Source organism: Cottoperca gobio, chromosome 16 (assembly GCF_900634415.1).
Source record: "Cottoperca gobio chromosome 16, fCotGob3.1, whole genome shotgun sequence".
NCBI lineage: Eukaryota > Metazoa > Chordata > Actinopteri > Perciformes > Bovichtidae > Cottoperca > Cottoperca gobio.
In genome coordinates, this window is record NC_041370.1 from 25,181,565 (window position 1) to 25,197,544 (window position 15,980).

The 15,980-nt window shown below is 40.9% G+C and overlaps 1 protein-coding gene across 9 annotated transcripts in view; it reads right to left on the reverse strand.

Annotated features, from left to right (window-relative positions):
• adgrb1a (adhesion G protein-coupled receptor B1a) overlaps window positions 1-15,980 on the reverse strand; it is a 150,244-nt gene that overhangs the window by 48,299 nt on the left and 85,965 nt on the right. For all 9 annotated transcript variants that reach the window (XM_029450967.1, XM_029450965.1, XM_029450972.1 and 6 more), the window contains exons 15-17: window positions 4,231-4,306; window positions 953-1,055; window positions 794-837 (exon numbers count right to left, since the gene is read on the reverse strand). In XM_029450967.1, the coding sequence (XP_029306827.1) occupies window positions 794-837; window positions 953-1,055; window positions 4,231-4,306 (223 nt within the window). The remainder of the gene's footprint in view (window positions 1-793; window positions 838-952; window positions 1,056-4,230; window positions 4,307-15,980) is intronic.

A 15,980-nucleotide genomic window follows, 5' to 3' on the forward strand; every position in this document is an offset into this window, starting at 1 on the left:
TTTTTGCTGCACTCTTATTGGAGCAGAAGCTTCAGTGGCTGTTTAATGTACCTTTTTGCGAAAGTTTGATTTTTTTTGTTGAATTTTCCACACAGGTCTTTCATTTTTAATATGTGCATAAAAACAGGAGGACAGAAACACACTGAAAGTGGATTTTTTGTTATTCTTGGACTCTTATTAATAGAAGGGATCAAATGAGTTTGTTAAAAAAAAGTGAGCTAGAATATCCATAGAGCCATGGAAGTCAAAAAGGTTTGTTTTCTGGGGAGCAAGAATATTCTCAGCAAATGTTATGGCAATCTGCCAATTATAATTTAATATTTCTGAGTACAAGTGGCACCTTTGGTAGCATGGTAACACTAAAAGGATGATAATTGGGTTACCAAATTCATTAAGATTCATCCTCTTGGGAAGATGAAGGTACATTATATAAAAATCTGGGGATATGTTTCTTACAGGATCTTCCTTTAGACATAAGTGTAGGTCAGAGGTTTGGATGGGTAGTAATGTAACTGACTATTAGTTAGTGGCAGCATACTCCAGTGGATTGAATTCCCATGAAGCTAGAGGATTCACAAAAGATAAACAATGGTACAGTAGAGGCTGAAATATCCTGACAATCCGTTCCTATTATAAAGCAATCTCCAACAATGGTGGATCCTACCTTTATCATAATACAAGCAATAGTATTACAAACAAAACAATTTAACACATTCATAACAATGCCGGTGCACACATTAGCAGGTTAAGGTGCAAGCATGATTAAACAAATCACCAATATGGTGGATCTCACCTGTCACTCTCGTCCCAGGATATACAGGTCTGGTTGATGGTGCCCTAATGGATGGGGTTCAGAATAGAAAACATAATTACCACGAGAGAGAACCGATAATACAACATAATGTCAAACAAGCTAAATATCTGAAATGGCTTCAAGACAAAGGTCACTTACGTTGTACAGGTGAGAGAACTCAACTACAACTGGAGCAGAGAGGGAAGCAGGGGTGGGCTTGATGGTCACTGATAAAACCTTGGAGTTGAGGACTGTGCTGTTTCTAGAGGGAGAAAGAAAAGTATTAGTGGCTAATCTGTACACAGTGGTGCAGATAAAGCTGATGGAAACCTCAGTTTTGCAAATAATTGGATGAATTACAATTTGACCTGATGATGGTGATAGATGAAAAGTCAGAGGATCACCAAAGTCATTAAGATGTATTGTCTTGACTGTATATCTGTTCTACATTCATGATTACTCGAGTAGACGTTTCACTGGATAAATCCTGGAAATCACCAAAATTATTAGGATAAATCCCATGGGGTCCATGACTGTACCAAATTCCATGATAACCCATCCAATAGTTGTCAAAATATAAAAGAAAATGTCAACCTGCCAAATCACTAGAATATATGATTTGGGAGCTAAAGGCTGAATTGCCATTCCTTGAGCCAAATGGGTAGTGTGGTTAAACATTTTGGAATAACAGGTTGAGGAAGACTTTGATTGCAAACAATGACATCCATAGATGATTCTACAAAAGGAAACATGTCCCACGAGGGAGATTTAAAAGGAAAGATTGACATTGCTTCATTGCCTTTAGTTTAGTAAAGGTCACACCCGTCACAACATTCTAAATCACTTCATTAGAGCAACAGTTACAGTTACAGTGAGTGAAATGTCTGCTTATAAAATCACATTAATTTCTAAATCAAGAATAAAATATGTAACAGATTACTGATTCATCTGCTTCTGAAGTGCTCGCTAGAATCGCTGTCCTCTGCTCCAGAGCAAACATATAATCCTAACTGCCAATTAAACCCTAAAGTGTAATGATTTCTCTAGCATCTGAAGCGGTCCACTTTGTTTTTCAGTAGCTTATATTATAACATTTTTGGAGAATTCTATTTTATATTCTTCCTGCCTCTTTAGTATGCATTTCAATTTCTGCTTTTCATAGGTACTATCAATCATGTGGAATGAGACAATCAGGAAAAAGTGAATTGCTACTGGAAGTACTGACACCGAAAGCTTCCAGTTGGCCAAACATGTTCAACAGCCCATGCTCCGTTTCCCAGTTCTTCACATCATCAGTGTATCCTGTACGCACAATCGCCCTCTCACCATTCCAAAACACAATCAGTCAACTTAAATGTTTGTGTCATCTAGTCTCTTGCCTCAAACTCATCTCCTTTTCCTTTCCTTTCCTTGAAGGGGGGAATCAAATGCAGAAAAAGAAGAGCAGACAAGGATGAAAAGAAAGAGTGAAGTGGAGCTGAGAAATATAGAGCGCAGCAGCAATCCAAATATTCAGAGCAAACATGTGGGAGGACTGGTGAGAGCGAGGGTCCCTGTTTCCGTAGGTTAGCCGTTCATTATGAGGGGCTTCTACAGACATTCAGAAATACCATTCACATACATACTGTATATGAAACACTGTCTCACACACGGCTGAAACCAAATTCACTCACATATACATATGAAACGATCTCATATACACATGTGATTATAGATTAATTTCAGTATGTTGTGTGAGAGGAATTTCAGTTGAAACGAAAGGCGTTCCAATTAAACCGGAAACGGTTGAGAAGATTTAAAAATAAAGGCAAAATAGTATTCTTCACTCGTTCGCTACACTGATATCTGCTCAACTGCCTGCAAGTAGCCTTAGGGGCCGTACACATGCAGTGTCTTGTGCCGTCTGGAAGACCAATTGACAAAAAGGATGACAGCACACGAGCAGTGGGGGGCCTCATGTGTGTCTTTTATATCCGTCAGTATAGTAAAACAGCTGTGTGTGTAGGTAGCTCTGAGTAATTGTCTGTGTGTGTGTGTGTGTGCGTGTGTGTGTGTGTGTGTCTGTTTGTGTGTGTGCAAACATGTTTTCCCATTCATTGTGGTTGAAAGAAGCCTCCTGTCTTCCTGTTTCCGAACTGTAATGCCTGACTAATACACTACTGAACTCAGTTTCATATGTGAATATGAGAGAGTTTCAAAATATGAAAGTGTTTCATTATGTATATGCAGATGGTAATTCTGAATACTGTCCCTCATAGTTCATTATGCACACACACACATACACACACACACACACACACACACACACACACACACACACACACACACACACACACACACACACACAAAGACAATTACTCAGAGCTACCTACACACACAGCTGTTTTACTATACTGATGGATATAAAAGACACACTGCTCGTGTGCTGTCATCCTTTTTGTCAATTGGTGTGTGGTGTGACCAAATACTTTCACCTTTAAACCAATTGGATATATTCAAAGAATCAAAGAATCCATCTTTGTTCGATAAAGCTTTTTCCAGTTATGTTTCATTACTGTCCTTGACTTAAGAAATTATTTGCCAACTAAAAGCTCAATAATTAACTGTGTGTTATCTAGTGGCTCATGTAACTGCCACGTCAACTTGTCTCTGCATTTAGTGTCAACTGACATCTTTGTTGTTTTCATCATCATTTTCTGAGACTCCTTTCAAAGAAAAAACACAAGTTTGGTGATTTGTTTAAACAAAACTGAAGGTTTGATTGACAAAGACATCTTGTGTCTGTGTGTTGGACGGGTGGGTTAACCAACCGTGTGACTTTCACACTGCAGGTAAAGAGTTTGCTCTCCCTGTGTTTCAAGCAGACCTTAAGCATACATGAGAAAACACTAATAACTGTATTTGTAACAGTGATACAACTGTTCTGGATGACCCTGACAATGATGTCCTCCCCAAGGCAACAGATCAGAAACAACTATATATTATTATATAAATAAATATGAAATATCTTGTTGTTTAGTTTAGAGGATGTCTGTTTGTCCATCTATCTCTCTGTGTCTCTACCTGTCAGTCAAGCCTTTCACTTCCCATCTGTTTTCAACCATGGCACCTCATCTGTGTTATTTTCCATAACAACTTAACAAGCTGCATCCATTGAAATCTTCGGGATGTTAAAACGTTGTTTTCTTTTTAATCAATACTGTAGAATACATTTTGCAATATTCCTTAAAAGTGTTCCTTCCTCTATTGTACTGCAAATTGCCAAGTAGCTTAAAACATACAAATCAAATCTATTGTTAATAAGTACTCTGGTGCCCTGAACCTAACTGAAAAATACATTTGGTCGGATTTATGTTCGCTGATAGTAATTGAGTTTCATGACCTGAGGGAACAATCAACAAAGCTTGTACTCTTTGAGTTGCAGTCAGAAGTCTTACCTCTGAAGAGTCAGAATGCTGCCCAGGTTTCTGTACAAAACGATGCCGGTTACAAACGTCGAGGACTCGTCTGAATCTGTTGGGGAATAAACAGAAACACCCAAGCAGCGGTCAAAGTCAAATATGACAGTGTAATGAGGAGTGTCTAGAGAGATGGTTCAGTATCTGTTAGTGCTGTGGCCTGCTACAGAGCAGAATGCAGGTCAGCCATGCTGCCTCCACTCTTCCAGCCCCCAAGAGCTCTTTACACCGGAGCTGGCCTACATGACAAGTCAGCTATAAACACTGTCCCTTACACTGCTTTACAGTTTCACACACACACACACACACACACACACACACACACACACACAGATACAAGCACACACAATTGACAAATAATTTCCGTAATCTCCGTAGTGACAGATAGTAGCAGCACAGCCTGACACGTCATGGTCCATCCTTCTTCGGGGCTTTGAGTCCAACATAAGGAATACTATCTTATGATATATCACAACCTACAGACATTAGGGAGGCAAGCTCTCTCAATATTTTCAAAAGTAAACTAAAAACATATCTCTTTACTTTAGCCTTTTAATGGTGATATTTTATACAGTCTTTAATGCTGCTACTCTATGCCACTTTAAACACATTCTGTAATGTTCACTGTTGCTATTTCCAATGCTATTTTATACTATTTTATTTATATACTATATTTATTTATTTATATACTATTCTGCTATTTAACATTGAATTGTACTGTAAATGCTCTTATTCTGTCTAATGTTGTACTATTTTTATGTGTTTCTGTGAAGCACTTTGGGCTGCAATTCTTGTATGAAAGGTGCTATACAAATAAAGTTTATTATTATTATTATCACATCCTCATATGAAATCACGTACAGTGTACAATCACAGTAATATTACAATTGAACATTAATTGGATTATCTAAAAACCCTGGTTCTAATGTGTGTTGTTGATTGATCACAACATTTGAAAATCCATGTTGTGGCGCCCGGTAGCTCATCTGGTAGAGCGGGCGACTGAGTCTAAGTCCATGCCGCAGCGGCTCAATCTCAACTGCACTATCGTTAAAGGCATAAAATAAACCTAACAAATAATCTTAAAAAAACACTTGGACCTGTTTTTGAGCTGGAAACTTAATTATGTGACTGTACTGTGATGGAAAAACATCAATGCTGGTGTTAATATTGACATTTCTTAACACACTTATAGAAATTGGCATTTCATGGGTTGACAATTGCTCAACACATCTACTGTTCTAAATCAGCCTTGAAACTTGCAAGGCAAATGCTGACAGAGTTGGTCAGTAGGGACTTATCTATGTCATGAACTGTATGTGTGTATACTGTATATATATATATATATATATATATATATATATATATATATATATATATATAATCCTGTTCACTCAGATAAAAGTCTGATGCGCAACACCTCACTGCGTGGCCACAAGGGACCCTGTGGTCAATTTCATCCTCTGTCCATGTCAGAGAAGATATTCCGTGTGCAGCCCAAAATGTATGACTGAGCAGAACATATGTTAGGACTGTAAGCGTGGACCACACATGCTGACAAACATGGAAATTGAGGATTCAAATCGAATCAACTTTTTAATTACACTGCACTGTACACACAGTGACATTTAGACTGCATTTAATCCATGCTAGTTATAGGAGCAGTGCGCAATGTGCAGACACACAATGTGGTATACACAGTAGTATTATAAACCTCCACTGTTAGCATCTGTTTGGGAGTACATCTGGCCTGTTTCTCTATATACAAAAGGCACTTGTGTATCAACTGCTAGGGGCAGCAAACATAGTTTGAGCAGCTTCTCTTCCAGCACAGCCAAACAAACTGTGGCCTAAGAAACCTTTGTTTTAATAAAGACTGAGGAGGACAGGCATCGTTTCCTGTGAATCTATTGTGCAAGGGTACACAATTTAACTTTTCATTATAACACCAATAACAATGAAAAGTAGTGTATAGGGGCAATTACAGAATAAAATGATTGGTAAAATGACAGGCATACATATTATGACAAAGAGGGTGTGACTTTAAAGCTTTAACTTTAAACCCTGCTGAACCCACTGGTGTATGATGTGAGTTGAGGAAAGATCGGGGGTGACTCTGATGGAAGTGCTGGACAGAGAGATTGACTGACTACGAGCCAAATGAAAGTCAACAGTATGATATCACGTCCACAAGGTCTGCTTAAAGATGGTGACAAGGATGTCAAATCTCTGATCAGAGTGCAGTGCTTCATTGGCCCACTACGGATTCACATGGCACATGCTGGAGTTACGTATAATCTTCATTTAGTTAAAACCGTTTGTAAAAGTTGAATACATCTACTAAGTCGTTTTTGTGAAAGAAGTTTGAACAGTTTGAAGTTGAATGAGTCAGGGTATTGGGTCTACATCCTTTTGCTGTCAGGTCATCCAATGTTCTGGCTGCCAGGGTCACTTCAGCGCCACCACAACATATGCATCATTGACACAGTGTGGAAATCCATCCTTTGGACTAGTGATCAGTTACAATCACAAAACATCTACAGTACTTGCAGTAGGACATCTATTGGCTGGTATTGATCTGTGTTTCTTTACATGTGCTCTCTATGGGTGAACTCCCACTGCTGCGATTAAGAGACAACAGAGTAGTGCCAGCAACGGAAGAAATTTGTCAAAACTTGACTGCTGGACTACATAAAGGCACACACCCTGGGGCAAGGAGATGCCTACTCTTTCCGGCTGCAGTGTCAAAAGTGGAAAAAAACTAAACTCCATCTGCCGGGCCATCTGAAGACATCCAGCTCTTCTGCTCCAGCACACTACATGGCAGCCAGAGAGCACGTAGCAGTGTGCCAGGCAGCAGGCAGAGGCTGTAGCTCCCAGGCAACAGCTGAGCTCCCATGGGCATCAGGGGGGAACCAAGCAAGATGTGTGTGTGTGTGTGTGTGTGTGGAGGATAAAGTGTTATGTGTTCTGCTCATCCACTCTTTGGCTAGCCTATCCAATATGCTCAGCCAGATTGTCTGTGCCCAACAACAGCAAGCCTGGAGGGACTTTCCTCAGTGATTCAATAAGTTATGTCTGTGTGCGAGAACTGGAACAGTGCATAGCCAAGTATCAGTCGATATCCATTTGTTTGTATAGTGTATGCACTGAATAGTTCCTTGCATATGTTGTGTGAATATACACATGCATGTGGTTCATTAGTCACATAGCTTCACAGATGGACAGAGCAGGCAATGTTGGATATCATGACCGACCATGAAGTCTGAAACACATTATATGGCTTGGTCTAATTGATGCTTCAACACATTCCAGTTTGCAAGGATAATTTGCTATATTGGGGACTCATCTAAACCAGTTAGTGTTGAGAGGAAGTGGACTAGAAAACCCTTTAAAAGCAAGTGTGCGCTTGTGCTTACCCAATATACTCCATTACCTCCTAACAGGAACACACATGCCAAGAACGGAGCAAACATCATACAAATTTAACTTGTGTCTTGCCACTCTGTCAGATATGATTTTGATCATGAACTTTTGCTGTATTTTGTTCACATTGCCTCTTAATGGAAGCTTTAAACAACAGCAGAATATGAGGTGAAGTTAAAACTAAAAATACAGATGAGAATTTCACTTTGTCTGAAAATTAATTTGACTTGTATCATTATGTATATTTCATTATATTATTTGTTGTGTACTTGCAGGGAAACGGCATATGAAATCAGCATGTAGGGAAACAATATGCTTATTGAGGAGCATTTCATGAGTGTCCCACAGTCTGCTTGTTGCACTATGGAGCTGTTTGGAGTGGGTCCCCGTCTTGCACATGCGCAGCTGACATGATTCACAGTCCTACCAATGTTCTCACACTATTCCACTGATCAACAGGTGGTGCCAAGATATGCTGTAATGCAACAACAAAAGCTGTCAAACGCTAGCAAGTAGACATGGATGTAAACAATGTTGGATTTAAAATTATTAAAGAATTTTCTTTATAAATGATTTAGGGGTAATGTACTCCACACATATGTCAGACTTCAAAGATGCACACAATGCTGTGTAACACTGAATTTAAATATAACTTGTGTTTGTTTACAAGAAAACTCCAGAGGGCCCCTTTAATGCGGCGCAGCCTCCACCGGTGTGAGTGTGACTCCATGTGGAGAGACCCCGGAGGAAAACAACAGAAAGACTTTTGAGCCTTTGAGTTTTGAGATCAGTCCGAGCTGAAATATGAACACACACGTTACCTTCCACACACATGAGTTGGTTAATATTCTAGCAAGCTCCAGCTAACATCTGAACAACTGGCACATTAGCTGATATTATAAAAATAAACACTGACTGAAAAAATGAGGATTGAGTAAATAATTTAGCCTAGACAACTTTACACTACGGTTTACAGGAGCGGTTGCTCCGCTGCAGGAGACATACTGTGTGTGTGTAAGGAGCTGAAGCACACCTGTAGTCCTTGTAGTTACGGTTCGGGTTGAGGTTTGAATCATTGATGATGTTGGTTATTTCTTTGTTGTCTTATACAGTTTTTATATTTGTGCTTTAACTAAAAAACTAATTGCAATTAACATATTCAGTTGAACCCAGTTCATTTATATTCTTTCTTTTGGTGAGTTGTAGGTGATTGCTGTTGTGTTGCATGTCTGCACACTGCGAAGAGGAGGCAAATCCAATTTGTCCTGTAGCCCCTCCAACGCTGTTTCATTACATTTTCAGAAACATTAAACAAAACGCATTTCTCTCTGTTCTTTTGTAGCCTGCAAAGCATGGCTTTTGTTTTTTAGTTTTTACTTTGAAAAATGCTTATTTCATAGCATTTTTAGAGATGTGAGAAGGGAGCAATCAATCAGTGTAAACAAGGCATCACAGAGCTGTTTTAATCCACGTAAGCGAGTCCAAGCTGTATGCATAAAGAGGTTTGGCTGCTGGCGTGACATTCACCGTCGAGACACATCTCCCAGCTGGGGAGGAAATTGTCTCTAATTGCTCCTGATTGGGAGTGACGGCCTCATTAGCATGCGAGCAGTAAAGGGCTGTCTTTAATGGTCGAAAACGTCCTGACTGACGAATAACCCATACGGCTATGGAAAATAGTTTGAGAGCCAGGACGGTAAATTTGGGCCACCGGTACCATCTGGGAATAATTCTTGTAGTGATTTTTGCCAACTTATACATCTCTAGCATTAGAAAATATGAGATCGCATTGCACCAGTGATAGCTTTCTTTGTGTTTTCACGTGATTTATAACTCAGGACAAAAAACTGCATTAAACATTCTTCTTCAAACTAATGGTTCTCTCTTATTATTGACCCTTTCTCATTGAACATTCACCGGAATATAGCTTAGACTATGTGTTTTTCAGAAAGGTTGTTCAAATGATCATCTGTCCAATGTTATTTATTACTTGCAGTGACAACATAACATAAGATGTGCTGCTGTTTTCATGAACAGTGTAGCCTAACACAAGAGTTTTCCCTGTACATAACCTAAAGAATGAATCACATGTGAGGCTGATCATTCCTGAGCGTCGGGTTTGATATGAATTACGTAATTAAATTATTTTGCTGAAACAATAAGCCTAATAAAGAGTTAAAAAGACACTATAATCATATTCTGGGTTATTTAACAATGCATTTAGAATTTAGAATATGAATAGATATTGATGCAAATAATGCATAAATAATGGATAATAAATAAAATATAAAATAAAATAATATATGGATTCTTCCCATAGTCTCTGAGCCTTTAAGCAGGACACATAAATCTACAGAGTATAAAGACAGACTGCAGGTTGTTATTCATGTGCAGGTGTTTGTTAGACAGGTGCCAGGCTGCTGCTGCTGCTCAAGTGATAACTGTATATGTATTAGTATTAGCACAGTGCACATGTGCGCAGACACAAACTCTGTCAAAAGTCTCTCCAGATGTTAAAGCAGACTGACAGCTGATCAGCTGTGATCGCAGACTTCAGAAACAGACATTGCTTCATGAAATGCTTCAGAGGAAAGGACGTCTCGTTTCTCTAGAAGCACATTTCCTCGTTTCCTTGATCCTCTCATGGTTTCCTTAAGACTAAGATGCAAGGAAAAGACAAGTGAGGGAAACATGGTGGCAATTTGAGAAACTTGGGATGTACCTATAGTTGCTGCACAATCATGGGTCTCAGTTTCAAGATTATACCAGAATCAAGAAACAATGATGAAGAAACAGAACTGAACTCTATGAAGGAGATAAAGGAAAACCTGATATCATACCAAACAAGATGATCGTACAAGTCACTTCCTTGGTCACAAAAGTTGAATATTTCCTGCTATCTGGTGGAGTAACACTCCTGCAAGATTCTACAAGGAACCTTGAATCTCCATCCATCCATCGTCTACCGCTTATCCGGGATCCGGTCGCGGGGGCAGCAGCTCCAGTAAGGAACCCCAATCTTCCCTTCTCCGGGCCACATCCTCCAGCTCCGACTGGGGGATCCTGAGGCGTTCCCAGGCCAGTGAGGAGATATAATCTCTCCACCGAGTCCTGGGTCTTCCCCGGGGTCTCCTCCCAGCTGGACGTGCCTGGAACACCTCCCTAGGGAGGCGCCCAGGTGGCATCCTTACTAGATGCCCGAACCACCTCAACTGGCTCCTTTCAACGTAAAGGAGCAGCGGCTCTACTCCGAGTCTCTCACGGATGGCTGAGCTTCTCACCCTATCTCTAAGGGAGACGCCAGCCACCCGTCTGAGAAAACCCATTTCGGCCGCTTGTACCCGTGATCTCGTTCTTTCGGTCATGAACCAGCTTTCATGACCATAGGTGAGGGTAGGAACGAAGATCGACCGGTATATTGAGAGCTTTGCCTTCTGGCTCAGCTCTCTTTTCGTCACAATGGTGCGGTAAAGTGACTGTAATACCGCCCCCGCTGCTCCGATTCTCCGGCCAATCTCTCGCTCCATTGTCCCCTCACTCGTGAACAAGACCCCGAGGTACTTGAACTCCTTCACTTGGGGTAATGGCTCATTCCCTACCCGGAGTAGGCAATCCACCAGTTACCTGCTGAGAGCCATGGCCTCAGATTTGGAGGTGCTGATCCTCATCCCAACCGCTGCACACTCGGCTGCGAACCGATCCAGTGACTGTTGAAGGTCACAGACCGATGATGCTATAAGGACCACATCATCTGCAAATAGCAGCGATGAGATCCTCAGGTCACCGAACTGCAACCCCTCTCCTCCACGACTTCGCCTCGATATCCTATCCATGAAAATCACGAACAGGATTGGTGATAAAGCGCAGCCCTGGCGGAGGCCAACATTCACGGGAAACGATTCCGACTTACTGCCGAGTATCCGGACACAACTCTCGCTTTGGGCGTACAGGGATTGGATGGCCCTCAAAAGTGACCCCCTCACCCCATACTCCCGCAGCACCTCCCACAGTATCACCCGAGGGACCCGGTCATACAACTTCTCCAGATCCACAAAACACATGTAGACCGGATGGGCAAACCTTGAATCTAAAATGGGCAATTCAGAAGATATATTGTGAAAGATAATCTCCATACCAGATCGACTACAACGGCTTCTTGTTGGACTGCACTGACACCAAAACCCATGATAGTGCAGCAAATACACTGCCCGTCCAAAATAAATTTGCACACTCTTATATTTCGTTGGACGCCTTTAGCTTTGAGTACGGCACGCATTCACCGTGGCATCGTTTCGATAAGCTTCTGCAATGTCACAACATTTATTTCAGTCCAGAGTTCAATTAAATTTCCACCAAGATCTTGTATTGATGATGAGAGAGGCATGAGGCATGTGCATCACTTCATCCGCCTCTCTTCTCACCCTGATGCACCATCACTCTGGAACAGGGTGAATCTGGATCATCAGACCACATGACCTTCTTCTTGTCCGATCTTTATGCTCCCTAGCAAACTGAAGCCTTGTTTCCCGATTACCTCACTGATCAGTGGTTTTCTTATGGCTACACAGCTGTTTAGTCCCAATCCCTTGAGTTCTCTTTGCATTGTGCGTGAGGAGATATTCTTACTTTCACTGTTAAACATAGCCGAGAGTTCTACTGTTGATTTCTTACGATATGATTCCACCAAACGTTTAAATGATCTCCGATCACCATCATTCAACAGTTTCTTCCAACCACATTTCTTCCTGAAGATGATGGTTCACCACGATCCTTCCAGGTTTTAATAATGCTTTGGACAGTTCTTAACACGATTTCAGTAGTTTCAGAAATCTCCTTTTGTTTTCTTTGCTTGATACAGGACAATTATTTGACCCTTCTGAAACTGATTCACATCTTCTTCACAACCACAGGATGTGTCTTCCCACATGGTGGTTTAAGAAATGAGAAGCTCCTCACCTCATCAGCTCGGGTTAAATAACTTGTTGCCAGCAGAAACATTTTAATCACTGCAGTAATTATCCAATGGAAGGCTCTTACTGATCTGCTTATTTAAATACAGGTGCTGACTTGTTTTTTGAACGGGCAGTGTATGTCTCTGTTTGATGCTGCGAGAAGATTTCCATCTCCTCATTGGGTTGCACATTCATGTTTGGTCGTTGTTCAGCTTGTATAATTTTTTCACATGACTTCAGAAACTTCACATTATTACAAAATGTACAGATTTGATCGTATACCCTTGATTCTGATTCAAGCTCCCACTTGGCCTTTTTAAAGTATAGGCATTCTCACCATCTTCATCAGCAATGCTTTCGTTTCCAGATTTTCTCTTTATGGCATTTTCAGTGATAAATTCTTATGACTTCACTTTCACAAGTTGTTTAACAACGTCTACAATAGGGGCATAGTTTTTCACTTTGGCTGCAACAAGTAATGTTTTCCAGGATTCATAGTCTTGAGGATTAACAATAGAGCCCTCCTCTTCTTCTGATGTTTTCTAGTGTATGATCTTAATCGATATTTTGTACAAATTGCTCTCCATTCTGAAGGAAAAGTGGTTCAGCTACACCAGATCTAAATCTACTCTTCTCTTCTCTCTCCTCTATTATACAGGACTATCCCACCACTACAGTATAACATTTGTAGAGATGCTAATTGTAAAACCTTTTCTGACAAACACATAGTCTAAGCCAGGGGTCGGGAACCTATGGCTCTTTTGATGACGTGATATTGAGCTGACATTTTTAAACATGATTAACAAGTAATAAATAATTATACTGTGTCATTTTAAAGTAAAACATTTAGCAGCGGATTGTGTTTTAGTCCTCCCCTCTCTTTTCCTCCGCTCTGTGTCTGACTGTAACTGTGTGCTCACGTGTGTGTGTGTGTGTGTGTGTGTGTGTGTGTGTGTGTGTGTGTAGGGGGCGGAGCCCTGCCCTTTGTGAAACAGCTGAGGAGAAACTGCGCAAAGCAAGCAGTAGATCAGGGGTGTCAAACTCAATCACAGAGAGGGCCACAATTAAAAACTGGGACTACGTCAAGGTCCAAACACAGTGTACATTTATTGAACAGGATAGACATATTGGATAAAGTGCAAAAAGATATGGAACATATTTAGGTATGCTACATCATCCGAGTATGTACATGTGTCAGAGCCAGATATTTGGAATATTTTCTTAGCTGCCAGTTTAATGTGTGGGGTTCTGTGGAAACCTTCAGTGAGTGAAGGTGAGCATCAGTGAGTCAGAAAGCATCTGAGCGGCATGAAGGTTGAGGTATCGTTTCGGGGATGAGGCTTGGAAACTGTGCAGCGCCCACAGAGTCATACTTTGCCTTGAGTGTGTCATTACACTGGATTATACTTGGCCCTAAATGCCGCCGAAACTCATTTTCTAATGACATAGAAGCTCTGGATGGCATTAATTTGGCCTCCAGCACCACTGTAAGGAATGATCAGGATCTGTCTTTTAACTCCCACATAAAACAAATCTCAAGGACTGCCTTCTTTCATCTACGTAACATTGCAAAAATAAGACACATCCTGTCTCAAAATGATGCAGAAAAACTAGTCCATGCATTTGTTACTTCAAGGCTGGATTACTGCAACTCATTGTTATCAGGTTGTCCCAAAAAAGTCGCCTAAGACTCTTCAGTTGATCCAAAATGTAGCAGCACGTGTATTGACAAGAACAAGGAAACGGGATCATATTACTCCTGTATTAGCTGCTCTGCACTGGCTCCCGGTAAAATACAGAATATCATTCAAAATCCTTCTCCTGATTTACAAAGTAATTAATGGTCAGGCTCCAGCATATCTTAAAGATCTCATAGTACCTTATAAACCAACTAGAGCATTACGCTCCCAGACTGCAGGGTTACTTGTGGTTCCTAGAGTCTCTAAGAGTACAATGGGAGCCAGAGCCTTCAGCCATCAAGCTCCTCTCCAGTGGAACCAGCTTCCAGTTTGTGTTCAGGAGGAAGACACCCTCTCCACATTTAAGAGCAGACTAAAGACTTTCCTTTTTGATAAAGCTTATAGTTAGGGCTGGCTCACGTTTGCCTTGGATCAGCCCCTAGTTATGCTGCTATAGGCTTAGACTGCCAGGGGACACCTCCCTGCTCTCTTCCTTCTCTTCCTATCTCCTCCCCTCCTTCTCTTCTTCTCCCTCTCTATCTGTATGCATTTATGTAAATGTATGTTACTAACTCATCATCCGGGGTATGATACCCCGGAGTTTCTGTGTGTATGTGAAAAGTGAGTTGTGAATATTAAAAAAATTAATTCAGGGTGGGGGGGCTTGTAGGATTCCGTTGGGCGGGGGGCACAGACAATGGTAGGGGAAACACTGATAGCGCTTTTAGTACTCGGAGACGTGATATACTTAAAACTCATACACTAATAGTTCAATATTTAAAAAAATAAGGCAACAAAAAATGTTATTATGATACAGTATATAATTTATCTCTCTAGCATTAAAGCTGAGTGTGTTGTAAACCTATCCTCCTCACACTCCAGCCTCTATTCACATAACACTGCTGAGTTGTTTGAATGGAGAGTTCCCCAATATTTTTTATTTGCTGCGGTTTTCAGAAATGTGAATGGAAATGTGATTGCTGTGCTCAAAGCAATGGGAAAAGGTCAGCTACAACTGGCAGATGGGTGTGCTGTGAGGAAAAAGGAGCAGACATTCCAACCCTCACCTATGGTCACAAGATTCCAAATTCCACTGTGGATACAAGTGGCTGAAAGTGGGCTCACCCTTAGAGACACTTTTGGCCATCTGATGCCTTCTGCACCCCTCCATGTGGAGGTGTTATGAGCAGGTCCACCTGGGAGGAGACCCAGGGGCTGTGTACTCCATCTGTCTTAGGGACCAACAACATTTAGGGATCCCCCAGGAAGAGCTGATGGATGTGGCTGAGGAGAAAAACTTCTGGCCTAGTTTGTTCAACCTGATGCCACTGCTTGTCCCTGGATAAACTGCAACATGTCACACGTCCATAGGGATTGTGTCTTTGGTTAAAAGGGGTCCAATGAAAGCTGTTCATGTTAAATTGCTGTTAGGTTTTTCAAACATTGCATTCACTTCAATTGTACCGAAGTGGTTGAAACTTCTCAGAGACAGATATCTCAAATTCAAGAAAAAGTATATGACTAGATACTAATTATATGTAGGGAAATGTAAGTATGAACATATGTTTTTGTGAGAATTGTTGTTGCAGCACAGGCATATTCACTCTATAGAAACAGTACCTGGTCTGTGTAAATGTTACAAATGAGGTATGAACATCCTGTATACAAGCTA